The sequence below is a fragment of the Cydia amplana genome, chromosome 1, assembly GCF_948474715.1.
Source record: "Cydia amplana chromosome 1, ilCydAmpl1.1, whole genome shotgun sequence".
NCBI classification, from domain to species: Eukaryota; Metazoa; Arthropoda; class Insecta; order Lepidoptera; family Tortricidae; genus Cydia; species Cydia amplana.
In genome coordinates this window covers 17496033-17522810 of record NC_086069.1, presented here as the reverse complement: position 1 = coordinate 17522810, position 26778 = coordinate 17496033, and the positions used below count along the sequence as shown (strand labels likewise).

Here is a 26778-nt window from a genome sequence, read left to right as displayed (position 1 = left end):
TGGTGCAAGTGGCCCGAGTATAAATTAGTCATTGGTCAGCACACTGGGCCTGGGGGTGACGCACCGCTCGTCCGCCCGCAAGTCGCGCGGCTGCGGCGCCACGCGCGGCTCGTTGGGGTTGTTGTCGAGCAGGTACTCGGCCAGCCACAGCACGGGCTCGGCCGGCCGCTCGTGCGCCAGCGCCGTCAGCGCGCCAGTCAGCACCTCCGTCAGGTGCTTCTGGATGTAGTCCTTCACTTGCCAGCGCCGGAGGATTGGCCCCACTACCACTGTGGATTAAATATTGATCGATGAAACGCTAACTTGGGTTAATTATGGTGACCAAAGACTAGGTATGTACAGTCACTTGTAGCAATGCTGCAATGTCTCGCAGACTCGCAATAGGAAGCGCGTAAAATATATAACACAATTAACATGTTAGACCCATATTTTTGCGCACTTTGTCGTGTAGGTTTGCAGGTAACCTTAGGAATTTTAATCGTGCTACCCTGAGGTTGTCTGCAGTCTTCTCTCTTCATTGCTATATTACCTGTTCATAGAAATACGTATTTAATTATGACAAAATTTGTTTTTGATGCAATATAGGTATTATTCAAGGATACCTACCTACAACCTCCTAAGTACCGGCCATAAAGTAGGTAGGTACGTCTCAGCCTCCTCTAGGTACCCTAACCTGCAATAATCCTATTGAAAGTTTTCAAACCGTACTAGTGGGGAAGAAGAAGTGTATCTCCCTGACTGCCTCTGCGAGGTTCTCGCTGCCATGCAGACCGTTGAAGTACTCGCCGAACGCGCTGCGGCGCCCGTAGCAAGCGCGCAGGCTGTCCGGCCAGTACGCTTGAGCCTCCTCCACCCTGCAGTCCACGAAATGCTAATATTTATTATTATTACGCGTTAATATTTATATTTTTCACGTTCGAAAGTTGGTATTCTGCCACACTAAGGGCTCATTTAGACGATACGAGAGCTCGCATGCGAGTTACATGACATTGCGGGTTTTGATCGGTGGGTTGAATTGGACGTAACCAACAGTCCGCAATGTAACTAAAATTGCATGCACGTTCGCGCGCCGTCTATATCAGCCCTAACTCTTATTTTTAAGCCCCGGCGCAAAAAGAGGGGTGTTATACATGTTTGACGCCAATGTCTGTCTGTGGCATCGTAGCTCTCCAACGGATGGGACGATTTCGATGCGGATTATTTCACGTGAAAGCGAGTTTTCTTGCGGTAGATTTTAGCTATGTTTCATGGCAATCGAAGCAGTTTGAAGAGTATCAGCTCTTTTCCAAAATTACATAAGGCATTTTTGGCATAGGTGAAATGGAATTTGTTGACATATAGCGTAGGTGTTTTTAATTTAATAGTTATTACTTGTAAGACTTTATGGAGCCACTTAGTAGAAAATAGTATGTAAATGCTTTTGCCACGGAGTCTCACCCGCTTCTTTTGATGCTAATTTTCCAAGGACATGTAAGTACCATCACGCTCCGCTATTGTTGCGCCATTTAGGGTCCCAGCTAAATTGGTTGTTCAATATTTACGCTATAGAATTTCCAATTTAGCAAGAACCCTAAACAACAATCCCGTGTGGTGACTGTACCTGGCGGGTCCCATAAGCGTCCTCCACTTCTGTATAGCGTTGCGAGCTGCGAGCACTAGCGCGATGACCGGCGCTCGGGATATGTGCGCCACCAAGTGCGGGAAGTGGTGGCGCCCGTAGTGGCCCTTGTACAACTCCGCCGCTTGCTCCGGAGTCAAGTGGACTTGTCGTTTCTGTTGAATACAATGCAAGTAGATATAGGTACATATTTAGATTATAGTGATAAAAATTACATTAGAGTCGTGCCAAGATTGTGCAAGTGGTATTTTAGGCGTCAAGCTTCTATGAAATTATGACGTTTAAAATAGGTAACACAGTTGTAGTGCTACCAAAACCGCTGCAGAGTTAGCTTGGTCCGACTCTATACATTTGCATCAATGTCAAAATTATGATCTTCTCATCGTGATAAGTTTACGTTTTGCACGTGTAGGTAAACTATTTTTTTTTTCTTTAAGTTTTAAGATGTGGTGGGAACAGAAAACGCATGAAAAACAAGTCTTAGCGCTTTTTTGGATCACAATTGGTGAGAGTGAGTGAAGAATAATTTGTCCGTCTGTCCGTTTGTCTGTCTCCAGGCTGTAACTCACGAACCGTGACAAATAATAAAAACAAAATAAAATAAATATTTAAGTGGGACTCCCATACAACAAACGTGATTTTTTTGCCGTTTTTGGGGTACCTAATAGTATGGAACCCTTCGTGCGCGAGTCCGTCTCGCACTTGGCCGGTTTTTTATTAACTTAGCGCATTACAAATGAAACATTTTTAAGAACCATATAGTTAAGCATAGCTACCAAGTTCTTACAAAAGTTATGAGTAAAATAAAACATGGATTCGAAAAGAACGGAATCCTTCATAAATCGCGGGGCGCGAGGGCGTTCAGGAATCCCTAAGCGAATGTACCTAATAATAACCAGATCCGTCAGTTGCCTACGCTGGCCCTTCAAACGTCAACAAGAATATTTAATTAGTTTCATGGCTTCCATAGATAACATAGCTGGGGTGCTCCAGAGTCAGTACACAGTTGATTATAGGGTTGTCAAAATCAAATCGCCTTTAAAAAAAAATACTTGCCTTAAAATGTCAAATGGAAAAAATAAATCATGCAGATAATTAAAAAAAAGGAACTAATTTAACAGCAATTTCTTGAGATATCTCTCATGAAACATACTAAAAATCTCCGGTGATCGGGAATGAAGGCGGTGATGGTGAAGTGACGGCCGGACATTCTAATTTTGAACCAAACACAATCAACAAATATTTTTGGGCAGAAATCGGTTCGTTTTACATTAGTGTGTTATTTTATCTATGCGCAAAATTCGCGCAGTAGAGTAGGTAGATGACACATGTTTTATTGATAATATCACTCATATTCGTGAAAAACCATTTTTTTTTATAAATGACAGCTTAGTCAACAGTACCTACAGTAGAATAAGTCATCAGTGGCAGCCCTGCACGAGGGCTGGCAGTGACGCGGAACAATGGCGACACCCCTCGCTGTGACACTTTGCATATCGCCCGCCCTCGCCTGGACATGACGAGTGGACGCGCGCATTTTCTAACTTGATAGAAAATAAGCATAGCTACGACTAGATAGCTAGCTAGAATTTTGCTATGGCTCTAGTTGTCCCAAAACTATTTTCACACATCATTGGGAGTTATTTTTCGGTAACAAACTTTTCGTCATAAAATTCACGATATATTTCCAGTTAGTGACTGAACTCTGAGCAGAAATTCGACATACTTATTTTTTTTTTCACAATAAGTAAGTACCAATTTATGTATAGATATTTGAATGGGTGTATGGGTAAAGGGTGAATTATGTTAGTGGGTGTATAGACCAACGTTTTTTTGCACTTCGTGGCTTAGAGTCCCTCGCTACGCTCGTGATTCTCATTGTAGAGTCTTTCGATTCCTCGAGACTCAAAATTAGAACTCATAGTAAAAACTAACCTTGCTCTCTTGTTGCACAAATAACTATTTCCAATGCTAGCGCATAATTAGGTAGTTTGAGGCTACAACCCACTTTTGAACGAATCACTTAGTTCTTTGCGATGGTAAATACAAAATGGACAGCAAGAAAAGGTGTTTGTGCCGACCCTAGCTCTCGGACATTCGGACTCGCCGCGCCGTTATCCCAAGGAATGTAAAAAAGGGGTGCCATTTTGATGACTGATTCTAATGAAGCAATAGGAGTTTCACAATCTGCCTTTAGACATACCTAACTAAATAGCTAAGTAGGTATAGAAACAACACTTCTTTTTTTAGTCACAAAATGAAATCGATTATGACTGGGTTATGTAACGTCTTATAATAACAAAGTCACATAGGCAAAAGTAGATGTGAGGACGGTGGTAATTCGTAACCGCGCGTATATTAAGCCATAAAGCCCAAATGTCGTCGTCTACCGCACGTGCGGCAAACTTGTGTGTAATAGGTAGGTATTTCCAATAAATAGGGGGCGCATTTACGAACGAAGATACCAATTCAATGTGAGCATCAGTGCTTCGCTCTCACACATAATAGACAGAGCTCAGGAGCAAGCGGGTGGCATCTAGTTTTCGATATATTTATTTATTGTTTTATGTATCTACTCATTGACAACCGAAAACACACCCTAATACGCTGTCGGTTATTATTGTTCCGCAAGTTTTATCGTAGTTCTTATGCCTTTGTTATTTTCAGTTAGGTAGGTACTGCGTCGTCGCATCATAATGTACTCGTAGGTATCTACCTACGAATATTTCTCCATGCCTCTCTCTTTTCACCCCTTCCTTACTTTTCATATCGCACGCAACAGCTGTTTATTGGCCTGAGTTTTTCATAACGCTCTCCATATTATTAAGATTGCAGAAGAGACAACAGCAGAACCTAATTTAAATAGCTTTATCAATTAGCTTTATATACCTATGTGGCTCTTATGCTCATGATTTCTCATTTATTAATAGCAGCTGTAGTAAACTGTAACCGTTTTAACCCCTTAAGTAACAACAGTTCTGTATGGCTTCATACAAATGCAAATATAAAGCTATAACATTGCGACGCACGTTATGCGCAAATGCAAGTCACATGTACGAAAAGCATGGACGTATTTAACAGCCAGCGCGAGCTACGCGCTACGAGCGTAGCCGATAACATGGGAAAACCCCTATGTAGCGAAAAGCGGCTACGAACAGAGAACCTGAGTAGCGGGTTCCTGGCAGTGAATATGTTAATTTTCACACGAAACGATTTAAAACAAAGCGTACATCTTTGGGGTCAATCGGTTTTGTAGTCAAAGAATTGTGAAGTAGACTAACAGCAAGTATGGCGAAGCCGTTGTTCCGAATGTGGTTCTCTATAGCTTCGGCATCCTCGAGAGCCTCCGGCTTGATCAGCGCCAGCGTGCGCTCCGAGTACGACTGGAACTCCAAGTCAGAGTCTGAGGACGCGACCGACATTCTTTCCGATAGAAAAACAATGAATTAAATTATTTTGCTTGATAAATAAAATACTATCAAGCGGGTGATTATGGGGTGATTACTTAAATTGCCGTAAGAATGAAAAAACCTTATTTATTTTTATGACACTTGTTTTTTTTTATTGAAATGGCGTACGCTGCGAATAATTTGCCAATTTAAAGGAAATGAATAATTGAAGTAAAAAAATAAAATAAAGAGCAAGTCATGCTGACCTCTGTGGATTGATGCACATCAAATGAACATGCTATTAGTGAGGCACATAGGTTTATATTATAATACTTATATTCTGAACACTACTCATATATATATTATACTACTCTTTGACACTACTGAAGTAATAATTTATTAAAGATACGACCTACTTCCCTCAAACATATTCTATAAAAAACCTTTTCAGTTTGCTTCTCAGACAAGTGTAGAAAAAGGAAATGACATTAATGTCAAAAACTATAAACGTCAGCGCGCATTTAGCGCGAAATCTTCATCCTTACGTAGTTTTTTTTATATATATAGCTATATTAAATTAATGCTATTATTTTAACTTTACTTTGTTTGCGTAGGTATACTTAAGTAGTTTCTACGTGGGGTGTCGAGTATGTAGGGTGTCACAAGCAGCCCCGTTGAAGTAAGCACTAAGGTCTAGGTCAGTTACCACCTACCCACCTAAGAAGGGTACACTTGTGTTAGCTATTTCTAGGAATAGGATTGGTAACCTATATACAGTAGGTAGCCAACGGGTTGTGACTGTTGCACATTTTCAAACCACTATTTTTATAAATAAAACACTCTAGTATATAGAGTGTTTTATTTATAAAAATAGTGGTTTGAAAATGTGCAACAGTCACAACCCGTTGGCTGTATTAAACTGAATTTTTACAACACTGAGACGTAGCTAAGTACCTGTTCATAGTAACATGTTTTATGAGTGTACGCGTACTTTTTTAACATTTCTACGTCTCTCTGTAATCTCTATCTAAAGTCTATTTCTTAATTCGGTAGACTGAAATGACAGTTAATAGTATGAAATGACATTTCATGTTCATACTATTAACTGTCATTTCAGTCTACCGAATTAAAAAATAGACTTTATCTATCTGTCTAATTAACTTCATCTGCAAAATCACATAAAATTTGCGACTAATATCTCTGTGTCAAAATTCAAATTTGATGTCGGTTTAATTATCACTGAAGTCACTGAAGTGCAGTTTTCAATATTAACCCTAGGTACGTGAAGAAAAATGAAGCCTTTACAATGAAATCAATCGATCCGCCATTACAATTGACGATTGCATTCGCAACAGGAAAACTGGCACGCATTTTCCTCGCCACCCCGCGGGGGCTGCGTGCGACGGCGTGGGGGGACGGGGGTCAGGCCCGGGGGGGTCGGGGGGGCCGGGGGCAGACAGGGGAGCCAGCCAGTGCCCCCCCGGAGCACACGGCGGCGTGACGCCTCCCTGCCATGCCGCTCTAATACTCCCGCCACCCGAAACACACCGGCGTATACATGGACAACTCCTGCCTCCTCGACCTGCTTATCAGGTGTTTCGCCATGACGGAGCCCGAGGACCTCAACTTCACGGCGTTCACGGACCTCTGTCGGCTCTGCTCTCTCAAGAGCGGGCCGCGGCTGCACATATTCGACAAGGAGTCTGAGCAGAGGCAGATACTTTTCAAGTTACGGACGTGTCTGCCGACTATGGTGAGTCCTTATTCTTCATTTTATTGTACGTATTCACTGATCATCCTTGCCACCTTAGAAATTCATAATCATAACTAAAACGTCTTAAGTCCTTCATAAAGTGTAAACATGAAAGCCTAAAGATGCATCGACTTCTCCGCTACGCCGTTTGCCGTAGAGCTCGTAGACGCATGCGTGCTACGGCGCGGCTACGACAACAACATTACGGGACACGATACCTGTTGGACCTTGAGATTTTTTTTAAGTCCTTCAATAAATATAGCTTCAATAAATTATTTACCTACCTACTTAATACTTCTTCATCCAACTGCGTAATAAAGTTTGACATTATCATAAATGATTAGAAATAAGCTCGAGAAGCGGTAATCAAAGATTTTTGTGACGTCACGGTCGCCCCTTCTCCCTCGGGGGATGTTTAACTCTTTGAAGAGGAGATTTTCGAAATTTTGTAGCTAGAGGGTGGACTTATATTTATTCCTTTTATACTTTAAGGGTGGAAGGTTTAACAAGTATGGTAAACGACAGGATATACGTAGAAGTATAATGTTGTTTTGTTAAATGGAGATGTTTTTTGCAATCGGTGTGATACGGCGTATATATATTTACCTACGCGTCTGGCAGTAGGTACAGTTCTTCTTATGAATTACTTATTTCGTCTTATTTAGTCATTATTTTGAAAATAAACATACATTTTCATTACAAGTATTGTACCTAATTTCTTTCAATTTAAATTTATTAAGACGGATTTTAAAACTGTTACTTTATTCTAATAATATACGAAAAATAAAAAAAATAATTTTGGTACCGGATCGGAATTTTGTGCGGTTTTATAAAATTGCAATTTGCACCGGGCGGTCATTGACCCGACGTAAGTAGGTCGCGGTACTCGCAGTAGGTACTCGCCCGTGCCGTGGCGCCCGACACGTGACTGGCTAATCCCCTGTCACTTGTTTACGTGGCCCGCCTGTCCACATGCGGATAACTAATTGGCCGTTGACAATTGCTTACAAATTTATGTTATTGAGGGGTACCGGCGCCTTATCTGATTCCAATATTTATTATAGGGGGTATTATTGAGGCAATAAACACATTTATCGGATAATACTGATGACATATGATTAATAACTTTATTATTAAAAACAGAACGCAGCAAAAGACGACCCCTACCGGTCGACCGACGATAATTGACAAAATCGCGGGGAACAATTTCGATGAGACCGGTCGTCGTTGAAAGAATCAATATCAGTGTTATGCTGATGATGATGATGATTGCCATCATACCTATATAAAAATATAAATTTATTGTGTCACTGCTTCAATGGCGTCGGGTCAAAATATATTTTTTGTCTGTTACATATTTATTATTTTATTATTATATTTTTTGTACTAGAATGAAATAATTGTCTATAAGTACAAACTGTTCATTTCAGCTCTACGAACGCCAGCTGCTTTCAAACGATGTTTTGACATATTCAACATCTCGATATTATGTCAAAACTTTCTTAACTGCTTGCATAAATACTTCATCCGGGAAGCTCTCGCACGTATGCGGAGAGAGACTGCTATTAAAAAAAAAAAAAATTTAAATTGTTTATTGCACACATTAATAATAAGGTTTACAAACAAAACTCTTAATTTCTTAATCTATTTTTTATTTAGATTTTAATTGAGTTTTGATTTTCCTTCCCACGGTTGAAATTAATATTGGTTATAATAGGCTACATGACTAATTTTCATTTATGGTATCAATCGATCGGGTTTGTTTTTAGGATCAAATGTCTATATGGGTCCCATTGCATTAAAATTAAAGTAACACAAAAGTCAGAAATTGTAGTCAAAGGCCGACAGTCGCACTTCACTCGCGAAACGCTCTTAACAAAACGATAAATGAACGTGACGTCAAGGTCTCTGAGAGCCCATCTTGTAGTATGCACAAAACAAGAAAATTGCGTTTTTGTCGGTGAAATATTGCGTTTATGTATATTTCATTTCATTTCATTTCATTTATTGAATGCCAACCATGGTATTATAAGGTGCTTACATATTATAATAATAACATTATAAAGTACAGCATGGACCCTGCTAGGGCGTGACAAATCTTAAAATATAACTTAACATAGGGAAAAAAAAAATGTTAAATTTACACTTAAAACTAATACATATTTTCCGATCCGTCGTTCATATATTCTTCGAGAGTGTAAAAAGCTTTAGATATTAAATATTTTTTTAGTTTTGTAACAAAAGTATTGTATTTCTCTTCAGCTACTATATGACTAGGTAAGTTGTTGTAGACTTTCATTGACATGGAATGTGGTCCGTTCGAGATCATTTTGAGTTTGGCTATTCCAATTGGCACCAGTTTGTTCCTTGGCCTCAAGTTATGGTTTCCTTTACAAAGGTCTTTAGCTTGGGTATAGAGATAAAAATATTTCCGCACGAATTTACATGACTCGAGAATGTACAAGGATGTCAGTGTTAGTATTTTGAGTTTAATAAAATGGGGTCTACATGATTCTTCCACATATATATTGCTCAAAATTCTAATGCATCTTTTTTGAATTAAGAATAAGTCAGGGGCATTAGTACTATCGCCACATAAAATAATGCCGTACTGTAACCACGCTTGGGCAAATGCATGATAAGCGGAAATTGCTGTAGTTAGGTCAGAGGTTTTTTTAATTTCTTTCAGGGCGTAAGTAAATTGGGATAACTTTGAAGAAATCTTATCTATATGGTTTTTCCAATTTAAATGCTGATCAATTTCAATACCGAGCAGAGAGCATGTTTTAACAACCTCCAGTTTGGTGTTGTTATAGGATATTTCTGTTTCTAACGCTGTTCTTTGGTGAAGCCTGAACTCGATTAAGTTTGTTTTTGATAAGTTTATGCATAGGTTATGTTCACTCAGCCAAGTTGACATGACATTCAAGGTAGATTCCAACTTATCAGTTAGCTCAGTAGTGGTTAGGCAAGGCAGTACAAGAGATATGTCGTCCGCATAGAGGAAACACTCTGCGTCTGAGATTTGAGTATTTATTACCTCAGGAAGGTCATTTACGTAGAGTAAAAACAAGATGCATCCTAGTACGCTTCCTTGGGGTATAGAACACGTTGTTACGATTTTGTTCGATCGTACTTTAGTTACAGTATTGCTTATAGTATTGAAGTGATCCACTTCAACAATCTGTTCACGATTTTGTAGATATGATTCGAACCAATCTCGAGCCACTCCGCGTATACCAATGCCGACGAGTTTCTCTAGCAGAATGTTATGTTGGACCCTGTCATAGGCTTTACTCATATCGACCAGTAGGCCGAATGCATGTTGTTTAGTATCGATTATTTTTAAAGCTTCCTGGGTGAATTTAAAGACAGTCAGCGTCGTGGACCTTTGCTTCCTAAAATCGTATTGGCAATCATTAAATATATTAAATTTGTTACAAAAGGATGAAACTCGGTTTGCCATGACCGATTCGTATATTTTTGAAAAGGTACTTAATAAAGCGATGGGACGATACTGTCCTGGGTCAGTTAAGTCGCCTTTTTTAGGAACAGGTTTTATCAAAGAGATTTTCAATAATGCAGGGAATTTTCCAGCAAAGAATGATTGGTTGACTAAGTAAGTTAGAGGATGAGTGAGTTCTCTGGCGCAGTGTTTTACTAGTCTTGGGGGGACTTCATCAATTCCATGGCTAATTTTATTTTTAAGCTGTAGTATACATTTGTAGACTTCAGATGGCTGAACCGGTGACAGAAAAAATGAGTTAGTACACGGGTTAAGAACACGACGGCCACAAGGTATATCATTTGTCGAGTGTGCTCCAACTGACGCAAAGTACGTATTAAAAGTGTTCGCTACAGTAGCAGGGTCGCTAGTTAAAACACCATTAATTGAGAGGTTCATTTGGGGTCGAATTTGTGATTTTACCTTTTTTGTTTTTTCAGATATGATTTTCCACGTGGTTTTTACTTTATTATCCGAATTCTTTATATATATAGTTGCTGTACAATATTTTTTTGGATAAAATATAAGGAATCGAATGGTACCCTTACTTTTATCATTTTTGGAAGTTAAAAAAAAAACTTAAATTTTGAAACTTTCAGGTCCTGTATTTTTGTAACATTTCCATATTTTATTTTAATATCCACATTATTGTGATAAATTGCTTGTTTGCTATATATTTTACTAGAATTTGTTATAAAATTCAACATGTGTGATCATGATCACAAACAAACAAATCTTGCTCGTACATATACTAAAATCATGTCAACCTTGAATCTGGTTTACATGAATCTTCAGTTTAGTTCAAACATATTTATTTATCTAGGATTACAAATCACCTAAGCGAGGAACAAACAACATTTTAGTAAAAAAATAAATTACCAGTAATCTATAAACGAGCAAAACATTATATTTTTTATAATATGTCGCTAGTAATTTATTTTGTATTTTCGCTTAGCATAGGTATTGAAAACGCACAAACATACGATCCGGATTACGGCGGTGTGTTTTATACACGGGTGGATCAACTTTATTTTGCTTATTATTCTGTGCCGTCAGCCAGGCGACGACAATAGTTCAGTGTTGTGAATAACGCTTATTTTTAGCCTTAAAGACTCGAGCCCTCAAGACTCTTAAGTCTTGAAGACTCGACTATATTTGAGAATTGTATTTATTTTACGCGTATGGATGTAAGAAATCTTCTTTGCCGCCTTTGAGGCGTTAAGCGTCGAGAGTCTTAAGGGTTCGAGTCTTTAAAGACTAATTTAAAAACTAAAACTTAAACTAAAACTTTAATACTTACTTACTTTTACTTACTTTTTTTACTTAAATTAAAACTTTAATTTAAAGACTAATTTCAAGGCTTAAGCCTTGAAATTAGCGTTTTTCACAACACGAAAATGTTATACTACGTTCTACTAATATATTATATTACATGACCGATTTAATAAAATGCATGTTTGGTTATTTTAAATATTTAAGTACCATAAAACAAAGGGTTTTAAGACTGACCCAGGCGACCGTAATCATGGCAACGAGAGACAAGGAAAAGTTGATTCACCATTTATAGGAATGGTACCTATAAATTATTTATAGGTACCATTATAGTTAGTGCTCAACCTCGAATAACAATTAATACACATGAGGAATAAGCATTTGTGACAGCACATTAATAAATAATAAAGAAATATTTAGTATTTTTGCTGACTAAAATGTCCACGTTATATATGGGGAAATGATTGTAATCACTAAAAGGCACATGAATTTCTTTATTATTTATTAAATAACCCTAGCTCAAAGACAGTCACTGTTACTTAATATTATTATAGTGCTTTTCGATGAGTCGCCAGTTTAGTCCCTAGGTACCCTGATATTCTATACATAATACTTTCATAAATTGGCAAATCCTAGAATATATTCTTTAAATATATTTTAGATTGTGTCTTGTCCTGACGTGATATTATTACAGATGGGGTAACAAGTCCTAACACAGGTGTAAACTTCCAGCAGATATCGAAGGACGACTTCCTGCCGAAGAAGATCTGCGAGCGCTGCGTGACGCGGCTGGAGCAGCTGTACGAATGGCGCCAGAGCTGCCTCAGCACCGACTCCGTGCTGCGCAACTACGCAGAGTCCATGCGCATCGTCACCTCCACCATCAACTTCCAGGTCAGTAGCTAACAGTCCTCCGCCAGGCTACCTACTTCCTGACGAAGATCTGCGAGCACTGCGTGACGCGGCTGGAGCAGCTGTACGAGTGGCGCCAAAGCTGCCTCAGCGCCGACTCTGTGCTGCGCAACCACGCCGAGTCCATGCGCATCGTCACCTCCACCATCAACTTCCAGGTCAGTCGCTAACAGTACTCCGCCAGGGTACACATGCGAGCGTAGGGGTGGTAAGTGGTAAGCTTCCACAATCAACTTCAAGATCATTGCTATATTAAGGATGCTAATTACGAAGAATTTCATACATTGATCCGCCATTTCCTATCACTTATAATTACTTATATTGCTGTTCCGTCCATGATACCGGCGGTCAATATGAGCGGGATAGCAATATAATTATGCGCGTGCGATAGAAATAGGAAATGGACAGTCAATGTACAAAATCTTACTTCAATGTATATTATTAGGTCAAACACATTTTGGATAAGAATAAGAACGCATTTGGTTGACTGAATTACAGGCAAGGATACTTAGTAATTATATTCGCCGTACGAAAAAGAGCCGGTCGGAGAAAAATGGGGTTGCATTCGACGTGCTTATAAACCGAATGTTAGGGGGACAACTTTACACATAAACATATAAGTACACAGTAGTAGTACAGTAAGTAATAATAAATACACGTTTACATAGACGAGCTTAGTTAGCCAACATAAAGTAAATACTTGTTCCTTTCTAGCTAGGATGATTACAATACGAGTTTGATGAAGTGCTTGCTACGTATTGATTTGCTCCTCAAAAGAGATCATATGTAAAACTTTAAATAACATATTGCCCGTTACATTGATCATTATTTTATCAAAAAACATCTTGACGAATGCATCTTAGGTTTAAATGCAACTGCAGGTCGTTGTTTGTATGGTCTTGAAGTAAGGGTCAGTGCGTCGAGCGATGGCACGCGACGGGCGATACACGGCGCGTCTCGTCGGCGGGGTGGGGCGTCTCCTCTATTGATCCGCGCGGACTCGCGCTCTATCGACCCATCACCCACCTCCCACAACAACTACGCAAACGAAAATCAACTCTTAGTACATCCGAATACAGTTCTAGTTAATAGAGACGGCATAACCAAGTTGGGTGTACTGGAATTCGAACTCAATCTGCACGGGTTACGTTCGAAAATTGTAGTCTGATTTGTGTAGCATGTTTTGTAAGGCAATGCATTATCCGCTTTAATACGATAGTTATAAGGCTGTCGTCAGCAATCAGTGCGCAGTTAAGCACTTGTAAATTTGGTTGTTGGCTACGCATGTCCGAGACGTTTTGTTTTATGGGTGTAAGTATGGATCGGTGCATCAGTATCTTGTAACCGGCGTATTGATTTCCTGAACCGTTAATGATGAAGAAATAACTTAATATCATTAAAAAAATACACTTTAATTCCATTAAATTAGTTATAAATGACATGACATAGATAAATGTCGTCCTGAGACGTGGGTCGTGGACTCGGGTGGTTTACACCACCTCTAACACTTAGCGTTCGCACCCCACAATCCCACAGCTCGTACGAAAAATCTCAACCCCCCTAACGTCGAGTGCAAGGCCCCCCATTACGGGTGCATTAACGCACAGGCCCAAGGTCGATGGTGGAAGGTGGCACGAGCTGGGGCCCGTTAACCCTGACCTAGCGGGTGAAGGATATTCCTACTACGCCCCCCGCCTACGGCTCCAGTCCCCACTCATCACATGGTGCTAAAAATAGATGCGCTCAAATGTTTGGGATTATCTGAATGTGGCTTTCACTTTCAGCCAGCTTTTGTTATGAAGTTGCACATCATTTTACTATTACTTTTTTACTCCTTACTATGAAGTATGATTTTTTACTGGCAACAGTAAAACCAGCATTTTAAGGGGTTAATAATTCTACATTTTCACTCCTACGTCACTAACTCATAACTCCTATGAGTTACTTATTCCATATAATATAGAGTTGAGTCTCGAGTTAATTGATTTGAAGAATGTTTGTAAAGTTACCCCATATTGAGCTTTGTAGCCTTTGCCTTCATCGCTATATATGTTTGTTCAGCCATTTGTATCTCCCCGGGCAAGTCCTCGTAATGTTGGTAAATCAAATTTAAACAGTAAGTAGAGATTATTTGGTCAAATACGGATCATAAAAACAAAGAGGCGCTGTGATTTGTTATTAATGTTATTTATGCCATAAGAACGTTCTAATGACATTAATAGGTAGGTAGTATTTACAATAATTTTCTAAGATCAAATACATTCGTAATCTAATGGCTTCTGTTAGCAAAATAAACGGCCGCGAGCATTCAATGACGACAGTGGGAAAAGCCATTAATTTTCTGGGCTGTTATTCTCCGCTACCTACCGAGTCTGTACTGTAGGTATACTACCGCGCAACAACTCAGCTGCCTTAGGCAATATAATGATTATTAACTCGGAGTCATTTTATGAATCTCGAGCTCAATTTGTACAGGAGTGTGAGAACAGCCAACACAATTTTAACACGCTTTTATTAGGTCGACCTGTATGTAACTATGTAATGGAATCTTGCAAGTTAAATTAGATCCACTTCCCGGTTTCCGATTGAGCTGAAATTTTGCATACACATGTAAGCCGGGTGACAATGCAATATTATGGTACCATCGAGCTGATCTGATGATGGAGACAGGAGGTGGCCATAAGAACTCTGTGATGAAACAACGCAACCTAATTGTGTTAGGGGTTTTTAGAATTGTCTCGATGAGTATTAGTTGTCTGTCGTAAGAAAAGTACAGTCAGCGATAAAAGCTTGTACAAAAAATGAAATTTTTGCCAAAAACTTATTTTTAATGAATTAGGTAGGAACTGCGACTATAATAATGGACCATTTTATTTTAAGTTGCCCCTACACTTTTTTTTAATTTGTGAATTTATATGTTAGTTCTACTCAGAATCACGAGCTCTTTCTATCCTAATAGGAGAAAAAAAGTGTCCCAAGGTATTTTTCCCATTTCGTTACCATTTTTTCATAGACTTTGTATGGCGGTTTCGGAATGGAAAGATCGAAAAATATATGGAAATCTTGGGACACTTTTTCTCTCCTATTAGGATCAAAAGAGCTGTAGGGGACAACTTTAAATAAAATGGCCCTAATACACTGTAAACGTCACTGTAAACAAAAGTAAGTGTCAACTCGTGGTACGACTACTTGTTCAGTAATTCTACAACTTGAATTGCTAAAAGTAAAAATACCGACAAAGTGCGAGTCGGACTCGCGACCCAAGGTTTACGTTCGTCACCACTTCGTCACATATCTTTTTTGTAAGATCTACTCACGCTTGACCTTCATATAGGTTTTTCATGATTCATAAGTACTAATAATATTTTCTTTGCACTGCCTAATTTCTTTGTTTAAATATATTATTACAAAATATAAAAAAATTTGGTCGTATAAAAAAATGTATTAACGTTAACTCCCGCGCCCGCTATTAGGTCACCGACTTACATATGTGTACCAAGATTCCAAGGAATCGGTCCACTAATTTCAGAGCATGTTGACTGACAGACGGACGGACAGACAGACACACAACTGTTCCGTAATCGAATCGAAATTTACTTAGTCGAGATTGTCACATTTAGATAAGATAGTTTAAACAATTGAAGTAAAAAACGCAGTTAGATATAAAAACAAGTCAATTCATCAAAGCCGAATCAGCTAAGTGCTTACTACGAACGTGGGACCTACGAATACCTACGAAGCTACAGACGTTTTAAATACGTACCTCTTACATACGTCTATGAATTTCGTAGACTGCTACGAAACTAAGTCTTTTATAAAAACTTATAAATAACAAATATTAAATCTATAACAGACTTATAAAGTTCAAATGACGTTTCTAAAGAATAAAGTACTTAAACAAACAAAAGGTACAATTCCAGTTATGTATTTGAAAATACATTGTATGAAGTCACTCGAAAGGCTTTAACGACTCACTCAACCAATGGGTTGTTAAAACGATTTGGGATAAATCAAATAAGTAAATCAATTAAAACTTTATTCACCAGTTTCGCCAGCGTGTAAAGGCGTAACAAAATATGTACGAGAACTACATTCTGCCGTATTCGAACTTCAAGATATTCACAAGAGACGACACGGTACTAGATCGTACGGTACGTTATAGTTTAGATTGAGTTACTAATGTGTTGCAGAAAGTTTTTTGACATAAATTTGTATTGCATAATGTTACTTGGCAGAAATGTCGTTTGGCAGAATTACCTTTCGCATAGTATCATTTACCATACAATCACTTCGCAGAGTTTTATAATCCAGAACCATATTTTGGCATACTGTTGATAATCATAATAGTATTTTAATCGAATATTGATTTCGCCGATAAATGTATTGCATACTATTTTGGTGGCATAAACCTATCAAGTTTAATTAAAGGTGATGTTTATGGCAGTTGATTTTACTTTTCTGGTAGCTGTTCGTTTTTGTAGGAGGTCGCAGCTCTAACCTAACCTAACCTATTTTTCTAGCAGCCATTCGTTTTTGTAGGAGGTCGCAGCTCTAACCTAACCTAATCTATTTTTCTGACAGCCATTCGTTTTTGTAGGAGGTCGCAGCTCTAACCTTTTTTTTATTACATGGGGAATGCTTGTATGCATACCGCCGGGCCGGAGAGAAACCCGGACGGTTATGTGGGACTCAGGGCTGCAAAGAGGCCCCACTACCCACTAAACCCCATAGTGTCCTCTCACCACTATGGTTGCGGGGTTACGGGGAAGCTCGCGCAATGCGTCCGCGACCCCGCAGCGGCTATCCTGCCTAGGATCCATACCCTATTTTTTTTTAATGACCGTCCCAGTAGTTTTTTTTTTTTTTTTTTTTTTTTTTAAGCCATATCTTGTGGAAATCGTTCAAGAGTATCTCCAGAATCGCGTAAATGTCAAATTTACAGGTTAGATCTTAAACATATCGTTATCGTATCTTGGCGATGTCTAAAAGATATTTAACAGATGTCTATTTTAAAATCCGAATCGGGCCCATTGATTCGGTACCACGCAGATCCTGGCATTCAATTGAGACGAACAAAACTTTTCCGGCATGTTGCGTCTAGTAATTTCCGGAAAGTGCGTGGCGAAGGGGAAAGTCGATCGATGCACTGCAGTGCAGGGCCGAGGGCCGCGTCAAGACGTCTCGAGACCTCTTCAACACTCGCACCGCCGGGTACTTTCATTCCAAATGCGTGACGTAACTACGACAGTCGTGACTCCTATGTCCTTATGGTTGTTCATACTTTTTGCTCATAGTAACAAATTGAAACACCGGTTAACACTTGCAATTTCATATCGAATTAAAAATGACGATGAGGATATTGAGTGATTTTTAAAAGTGTAAGAGTGCGTAAATTAGGCTAAAAATTTAACAGAAAATAATTAGAATTTATGCGTCAATATGCAGATCGATTCATATTACAATGATTTTTGGAGTTTCGGGGTGAGTAAAAACTAGATTAATTAGATACGTTATCGATCTCGATTTATTTGTGTACACTGAAAATAATGGACTTTTTTTTTTCATTTTGTAGAATTTGTATTTTGATTTTTATATAGCTAACTGATGTTAAGTAATATTATTGGTTATTTCTCCTGCTGTTTAATCCCTTCCCACTAATATCATAAATTCTAAAGTAAACTGCTGAGTCGATTTAGATGAAATTTGGTATGGAGATACTGTGAGTCCCAGGAAACAGATATTTTTTATCGCGTAAATCATCCCATAATGGAATGAAAGTACTAATTTTACGAAGATAGTCGCCAGTAGAACTCATTAAATAAACGTTTACATTATGAATGATTTAAACCCCTTAAATATACTTACTTTACTCTTTCCCCCTTAATATCACAATTGTATCGCTATACAATAATTTATTTTACATTAGAAAAATACAACAACTTTACTCCATCTCAGAGGATAATAACTACACACTCGGGTACCAGACATAATGCACACTTTACATGTACCCTATCGCACGTACCCTAGTGTTCGGCCCTTTAGAGTTTGCTTTTAATCAGTGCGAGATAAGGCTCCCTCCGCCCTCATTGAGGGAACTTCCCTTATCTTTAGGGGACGCGGTATTCAAACAATGCCATCGCGGATTCGGAATTTTAGTTTAGTATTTTGTCTTCCGATATTTACCTGTGCAGAAAGCGAAGTTCTGTAAAGATAAGGCGGCATATTAAAAAAAAATATCTGGGTGACCGGGCTTCGCTCGGAAAACATAAAAAACTCGAAAATGCGCGTTTTCCCAGAGATAAGACCTAGATCGATTTTTCGCCCCCAAAAACCCCCATATAGCAAATTTCATCGAAATCGTTAGAGCCGTTTCCGAGATCCCCGAAATATATATATATATACAAGAATTGCTTGTTTAAAGGTATTAGATAAAACATAAGATACTTATACTAATTTTAATTTGAATATCTGGGAGACCGAGCAAAGCTCGGAAAACATAAAAACTCAAAAATGCGCATTTTCCCAGAAATAGGACCTAGCTAGATCGACTTTTCACCCCCGAAACCCCCCATATAGCAAATTTCATCGAAATCGTTAGAGCCGTTTCCGAGAAGACCGAAATATAGATATATATATATATATACATATATATATATATATATATATATATATATATATATATATATATATACAAGAATTGCTCGTTTAAAGGTATAAGATAAGATAAGATAGCAGTACGTTGTCCTCGCATACAAATAATTGTTTAATTGAGCAAATAATAGGGAATAATCTTACATAGGTCAACCAAGTACCAATTAAATGTATCATGTTTTGCTTGATGATTTGATGAAGATAAACAAAAAAAGCGGCCAAGTGCGAGTCGGACTCGCCCATGAAGGGTTCCGTATTTAGGCGATTTATGACGTATAAAAAAAAAACTACTTACTAGATCTCGTTCAAACCAATTTTCGGTGGAAGTTTACATGGTAATGTACATCATATATTTTTTTTAGTTTTATCATTCTCTTATTTTAGAAGTTACAGGGGGGGGGACACACATTTTACCACTTTGGAAGTGTCTCTCGCGCAAACTATTCAGTTTAGAAAAAAATGATATTAGAAACCTCAATATCATTTTTGAAGACCTATCCATAGATACCCCACACGTATGGGTTTGATGAAAAAAAAATTTTTGAGTTTCAGTTCGAAGTATGGGGAACCCCAAAAATTTATTGTTTTTTTTTTCTATTTTTGTGTGAAAATCTTAATGCGGTTCACAGAATACATCTACTTACCAAGTTTCAACAGTATAGTTCTTATAGTTTCGGAGAAAAGTGGCTGTGACATACGGACGGACAGACGGACAGACGGACAGACAGACAGACATGACGAATCTATAAGGGTTCCGTTTTTTGCCATTTGGCTACGGAACCCTAAAAAGCGGCCAAGTGCGAGTCGGACTCGCCCATGAAGGGTTCCGTATTTAGGCGATTTATGACGTATAAAAAAAAACTACCTACTAGATCTCGTTCAAACCAATTTTCGGTGAAAGTTTACATGGTAATGTACATCATATATTTTTTTTAGTTTTATCATTCTCTTATTTTAGAAGTTACAGGGGGGGGGGACACACATTTTACCACTTTGGAAGTGTCTCTCGCGCAAACTATTCAGTTTAGAAAAAAATGATATTAGAAACCTCAATATCATTTTTGAAGACCTATCCATAGATACCCCACACGTATGGGTTTGATAAAAAAAATTTTTTGAGTTTCAGTTCGAAGTATGGGGAACCCCAAAAATTTATTGTTTTTTTTCTATTTTTGTGTGAAAATCTTAATGCGGTTCACAGAATACATCTACTTACCAAGTTTCAACAGTATAGTTCTTATAGTTTCGGAGAAAAGTGGCTGTGACATACGGACGGACAGACAGACGGACAGACGGACAGACAGACATGACGAATCTATAAGGGTTCCGTTTTTTGCCATTTGGCTACGGAACCCTAAAAACCGGCCAAGTGCGAGTTGGACTCGCGCACGGAGGGTTCCGCACCATCAACAAAAAATAGAGCAAAACAAGCAAAAAAACGGTCACCCATCCAAGTACTGACCCCGCCCGACGTTGCTTAACTTCGGTCAAAAATCACGTTTGTTGTATGGGAGCCCCACTTAAATCTTTATTTTATTCTGTTTTTAGTATTTGTTGTTATAGCGGCAACAGAAATACATCATCTGTGAAAATTTCAACTGTCTAGCTATCACGGTTCGTGAGATACAGCCTGGTGACAGACGGACGGACGGACGGACGGACGGATGGACGGACGGACGGACGGACGGACGGACGGACGGACGGACGGACGGACAGCGGAGTCTTAGTAATAGGGTCCCGTTTTTACCCTTTGGGTACGGAACTCTCGTTCCAAGGGTTCCGTTCATTAAGTCCGACTCGCTTGACTGCACATTTCTAATAGGGTCTCCTGTCATCTATGGGTAAATAATTATTTTGTGTCAAAATTTTAGACCCAATAGTTTCGGAGATAAAAGGGGGGGGGATGGTCAGACAGACAGACAGACGCACGAGTGATCCTATAAGGGTTCCGTTTTTTTCTTTTGAGGTACGGAACCCTAAATAGGGTAAATAGGGATTCGAATTACTTAATTACGTACCGTTGAATACTAAGCGCTCTACGGGTTTAAAAGTGTATGATCTCTTATCTCAATCTCGAACTTGTAAATTTGAACCTGACAGCGATAAGATTATATACAAATAGGCAAGCTATTTGACTAGGGTAATAAGATAAACTTTATTAATATGGTTAAAATTTAGGCACGTTTTAATGTGATGTCAGCTGCCGGATAATATATAGGGATTAACACAATATGACAAGACAAGACAATGTGTCAAATCAGTGCCGTACAAAAGAATCCTAAAGGTCATTGAACCCAGTGTGTCGAATTTGGGCAATTAAGAGGGTGTTGCGGAATGAAGTCGCAGGGGTCGCTACCACGGGGTGAATGCACTGGGGGTGACTGCCCCGCCTCCAATAACTTGAGTGACTTTTATATTGTGATTAGTAAATTCCTACTAGTAAATAGATAAATTAGTAAGTATCTATACTCATGGACAAATTTACGAGTAGAGGAAATCAAAAAAAAAAGATTAATTAGGTTCTGGATTACAGCACCAAAAGTAGTTTCATAATTGGTAGGTATTTCATTAGAGATTTATAAATACCCGAGCTATTTAAACTCTATGATGGGGATTCCATGGCGTAAAACTCATTAACAAGAATTTATTACCTTCCGACTCATTTATTTAGCTAGGTATCAAGAAAATGGAAACAATAGTTTCTAAATTTTCTTTTGATTTTATTCCTTTTTGAGGCATATTTAATTTACTACAGTGGAAAATGAAATTATGCGACAAAAACATTTTTTTTTGTTATATGTATTTACTTTATTTTTACCGCCATATTAAATAATTACCTATAGCTTATTGATTTTAAGTATTTACTTAACAGGATGGGACTGTGAACATGGACAAGATGACAGAAGCACAAAAAACGGCATATTTAGAAGCTCACGTGGCAGTCCAACAACATATGGCCCAAGCTGCAGCTGCTGCAAGGCGTGAACAACAACAACAACAGCAGCAACAACAACAACAACAACAGCAACAGCAGCAGCAACAACAACAACAGCAACAGCAGCAGCAGCAACAGCAGCAGCAGCAACAGCAGCAGCAGCAGCAACAACAACAACAGCAGCAGCAACAACAGCAACAGCAACAACAGCAACAGCAGCAACAACAGCAACAACAAGTAAGTGTCTAATCATCATCATACCGACCATCCGGCGTCAAAGATATGTGTAAGAACTATCTTTAATGCCGAATGTATAAATAGGTGATCGGACTCGGAGGTGTAATCGATTTGTAAAATTTTTGGCGAAATATTTTATTATTCATAGAATTTGTAATAGGAAATATTTTAGATTGGTCCGACCCGATGCATTTCTGAATTTTGTTGGTAATTATCATTTGTCGACGCAGAATCAGTATCTAATGATGAGAGATAGTTTGTTGTTATTAAACAGCAGCAGCAACAACAACAACAGCAGCAGCAGCAGCAGCAACAACAGCAGCAACAACAGCAGCAACAGCAGCAGCAACATCAGCAACAACAAACTACCAACACTAATAATGCTACCCGCCACCATCAAGAATTACAAGTAAGTTCCAATTAAGCATCTAGGTCAGTGGTGGACAAAGTACAGTGGAATGGAACTGAATATGAACACCATAAAATGGTTAACAGAACTCGATCATTGTGTTTAATGAAATTTTAAACTTTTTTACGATATCGGTTTTTTTGGTATTATTTTACAGGCTTTACAGCGACTAGTTTGGGCTACCTAGTTCTATTATTCTATTAGTAGTAGTTTCATTGATATGCGCCATTGATGCTGCCTCTAAGGCAGACTTAGATAACATTTAAATACTATTTTTTTGTCTTAACTTGTAATTTATTTTGTTTTAATAGCAAGCGCAGAACAATGCCAGTGCTCACCAAGGCCACCCGTCTCCGCCTACAGTCAGCTCCACACAACACCACTACGCCACCATCAACTCGCCCATTAAAGTCCCCCAAGTGAGCTCCAGCACCGGAGGGCCGGACAGCACATTTACAGTGCCCGATGACGTCGGGATGGGCTTTGAGGGAGGAGTTCGAGTGTTACAGAGTCTCGGGAATTGGTGCGTATTTAAAACCTACGAATTGAGTTTTTTTTGTAGGTACCTAATTGTTCACAGTTTCTCCCATATAACTAATTATTCAGTTTAAGTATTTACCAAGATAAATGTAATAAAATATAGTATTCGGATTTAAATGCTCATACTAAGATACTATTTAAATAGGACAATTTTACACAAATAAACCTAGCTAGTCCCACAGCTTAGTAAACTTAATATTATAAGGCTTGTGTACTAACTAGACAACGACAACGGCTAATGGCGTTATTCATAAACGTTTGTCAATTCTAACAAACCGTTGATAATCGTTTGTCCATATCCGTCATTCTGGCATTCATATTTGTATGAAAGAGACAAAAGTGATTGCTATAAGTTTTATGGATAAGGAATTTATGAATATCTTGTATCACCAGGTCACCAGAAGTCACGAACAACATACCCAGGCCGAATCTCATTCCGTTCACGGAACCGTACGCTGAAGGCGGTTCGATGCATCCCGGCACCAGGCTTAAGGCTCTTCAGGGTACAACCGTAAGGAAGCATCCGGCTATTAAACCAACCAGTTCCACTAATGAAGGTAAGGCTAATTAGAGATCTATTTAAAATTGACCTAAAACAATATAGTACCTAATTTACTGAAACAATAGACTGGAAATACGTTAAACAATCGTTTAACTACAGTCACAAAGAAGTTCACCAAGCAAACATATCTCTTGACAAAATATTGCGAGACATTTTAAGGTAAACTGAAAATAAATTAGTTAAAATATTTTCTGAACATAATTTAATTTGTTCTAATAATAAGAACGTACATTTTAAGGTGTTCAGAAAGTTACTCTTAAGTATGCTATTAAAATAATTTCTAACAGTTGTTTCAGGCAGTAAGGCGTTTGAGTGTACCGTCTGCGGAAAAGGATTAGCACGCAAAGACAAGCTCACAATTCATATGAGAATTCACACCGGTAAGCTAAACTTCAGATCCAAATATATTATGTTATGTAAGTAACTTAATTTGAAAGCGACGCTATAGCCTTCTGAAATTTTCACAGGTGAGAAGCCATATGTGTGTGAAGTGTGTAACAAGGCATTCGCTCGACGTGACAAATTAGTGTTGCATATGAACAAGTTGAAACACATCACGCCGTCGAATATAGCACCGCTTGGGAAAAGAACCATCTCTATACCACGTAAGCATGTCCATTTGTAAAGTTATAGGTACTTACACAACCTTTTTCTTCAAAGGTGATCAAACATTTTTTTGTCCGTACCTATTTCTTCAGTTGAACCAAAATTCCCTTGTTAATTTTTTACGTAAAGACGTTCATTGGGGCGCGCATTCAAGAACGACGCTATCACAACTAACAGGATTATTTTTGCTCTAGCTTTAAAACTAGACGACGTGAAGCCGCAATTGACCAAACAGGAAGATACAAAACCGAGCCAGGCTGAAATAGCGGCCGTGGCTCAACAACAACAACAACAGGCGCAACAGCAGCAACAACAACAGGCGCAGCAACAACAGCAACAGCAGCAGCAACAACAGCAGCAGCAACAACAACATACGCACCAGCAGCCTATACAAGTGTGCCAAGTACCCGGACACACATTTACGGTAATTCTTCCATGATAATGATATATGAATTATAGCTGGTTAACCAAATCTTGTCAGTAAAAAAAGGCGCGAAATTCAAATTTTCTATGGGACGATATCCCTTCGCGCCTACATTTTTCAAATTTGCCGCCTTTTTCTACTGTCAAGATCTGGTTGACCAAGTATAGTAGGTATACTGGGTCAACCAAATCTTGTCAGTAGAAAACGGCGGCAAATTTGAAAAATCGCGGGTTAGCAACAGTACGTTTTAATTATTAAAAAATCGTGTGTCATTTATGTCTTATCTGTGGAACTGTTTTGTTTACATTTCATCGTTGTTCGATGTACATTGCTGCTTTTTGTTTGTTTCCTAGGGATACCATACTTTAGTTTGCTTTACATTGCTACTGACATATCCGGCTTGACAGACTATATGTATGGTATTTAACATAAATACCTATTTATAGTTAGAATACAATTTCTCATGTATAGTATATTGCTCGCACCTCAAACTGTATGATCTATTCTTGGCCTAAAGGGTTAAATAATGGTAGAGAATGCCTTCTGGTATTAAGTTCGCCTTTCGTGCAACTTTGACAGTGCAATAAAATTTAAATAAATAAATATTGACAAAGGCCTAATAATAGGTATAAAGCCACAACTAAATATTATGCGCTTTTAACATTTTTATCATGTTTAAATCGATATTTGCTTTATTAAATGTCGCTTCGCTTCGTAATTATTTGATAACGACGGTAGGTGTTTGCTACTGAGTTGTAGCAAATCTTCCGCTGCTACGTGTATGGAACGCGCGTGAGATGCGACAGTGGATAAAGTTACACTTTTTTATGGCCTTGTTCAGAATACAAACTTGGTACACACAAGCGCAACGGCGGCGGTGGCCGCAGCCACCGCGGGTATGGTGGTGTCGTGGTCGTGCGAGCTGTGCGGTCGCCTATTCGCCACCAGAGACGAGTGGAGCGCCCACGCCAAGTCGCATCTTCCAGACAACAAGCTCTTGCAAGACAAGATGCAGCAGGCGACGCATCAGGTAACTTCACTAACTTTTAAGACTTACAATTATGAAAATCTCCTTATCAACTACAACATTTCTCGGTCCGTCAAGCGTAGATACATATAACTCTTAATTCAGACTTTTTGGCTATGAAACTTAAGGATCCAATTTTCATGAGGGATGCAGTGGTTTCTACCTTATTTCGATATACCTATATCTTACTCGTAGTACCATATAGGTATGTACTACCTCACCAGTTTGCTTTATAATTTCTTAAAATGTTATCGTGATAATTAACCTATGATGCGATTTAAATCGCTTTATTAGAACTGATGATTTTTTTTTGGTATATAGAAAGTTTTCAATCATTTGATAAATCTGTATTTTCATAATTTGCAGCAACAAGACAAAGTCCACCTTTCTAACCAAGAGAAGCTGCAACTGTTGCATCACCACAACCAGAACCAGCAGATACTGAACGGGCACGGCATCGCCACCGCATCCGTCTCCACTGCCACTGTCGTCAACGAAACTGCCAACGGAGGCGCGTACTTCACACATGGACACACGCATTACGCACCTGAGAGACAACACACACACGCGCACCACCTGTGCTTAATGTGTAGACAGGAGTTTGCTGGGAAAGCGGAGTTCATGTTCCACGTTCGAGGACACTTTGAAGGCAAAGTGAGCGACATCGCGGCCGCCGACGTGCTCGCGCGGTCGTTAGTGGACAACTCGGGACTGTGCACCTGAGCCACGCCTGCGCCCAGCGCGTTCCCGACCGACGGCTGTGGCAAGGGCGTGATACAGGACGACACTATTATGCTCAAATTCTGAGACATAAGTGATGACGAGTTCTCGTGCTTCGTGACCAGTGATGTGATGAGGTAGCGTGGCCAGAACCCGTCATAAATACTACTTTATGAACTATAGGCTAAGCCGATTACAAGGGATATTTTTGTAACATA

The 26778-nt window shown here is 38.9% G+C and overlaps 2 protein-coding genes across 4 annotated transcripts; one reads left to right on the top strand and one right to left on the bottom strand.

The window, feature by feature from the left end:
- Window positions 1–24: 24 nt before the first annotated feature.
- LOC134649452 (nucleoside diphosphate kinase homolog 5-like) lies at window positions 25–5044 on the bottom strand. Its single transcript, XM_063504210.1, has 4 exons — window positions 4900–5044; window positions 1601–1773; window positions 709–854; window positions 25–269 (listed from the first exon to the last, which is right to left on the bottom strand). Exons 1-4 carry the CDS (start codon window positions 5038–5040, stop codon window positions 25–27), a joined length of 705 nt encoding a protein of 234 aa, XP_063360280.1. The 5' UTR covers window positions 5041–5044.
- Window positions 5045–6402: 1358 nt separating this feature from the next.
- LOC134649172 (uncharacterized) lies at window positions 6403–26758 on the top strand. 3 transcript variants are annotated; one of them, XM_063503899.1, is made up of 11 exons: window positions 6403–6760; window positions 12273–12431; window positions 21973–22272; window positions 22547–22681; window positions 22993–23204; window positions 23615–23778; window positions 24071–24163; window positions 24251–24388; window positions 24584–24813; window positions 25655–25843; window positions 26207–26758. In XM_063503899.1, exons 1-11 carry the CDS (start codon window positions 6566–6568, stop codon window positions 26561–26563), a joined length of 2172 nt encoding a protein of 723 aa, XP_063359969.1. In that variant the 5' UTR covers window positions 6403–6565; the 3' UTR covers window positions 26564–26758. The 3 variants fall into 3 exon arrangements, with proteins under 3 accessions (XP_063359969.1, XP_063359961.1, XP_063359975.1); XM_063503891.1 differs by having other exon boundaries at window positions 12270–12431; XM_063503905.1 differs by lacking the exons at window positions 6403–6760; window positions 12273–12431 and adding an exon at window positions 12469–12607.
- The last annotated feature ends 20 nt before the right edge of the window (window positions 26759–26778 follow it).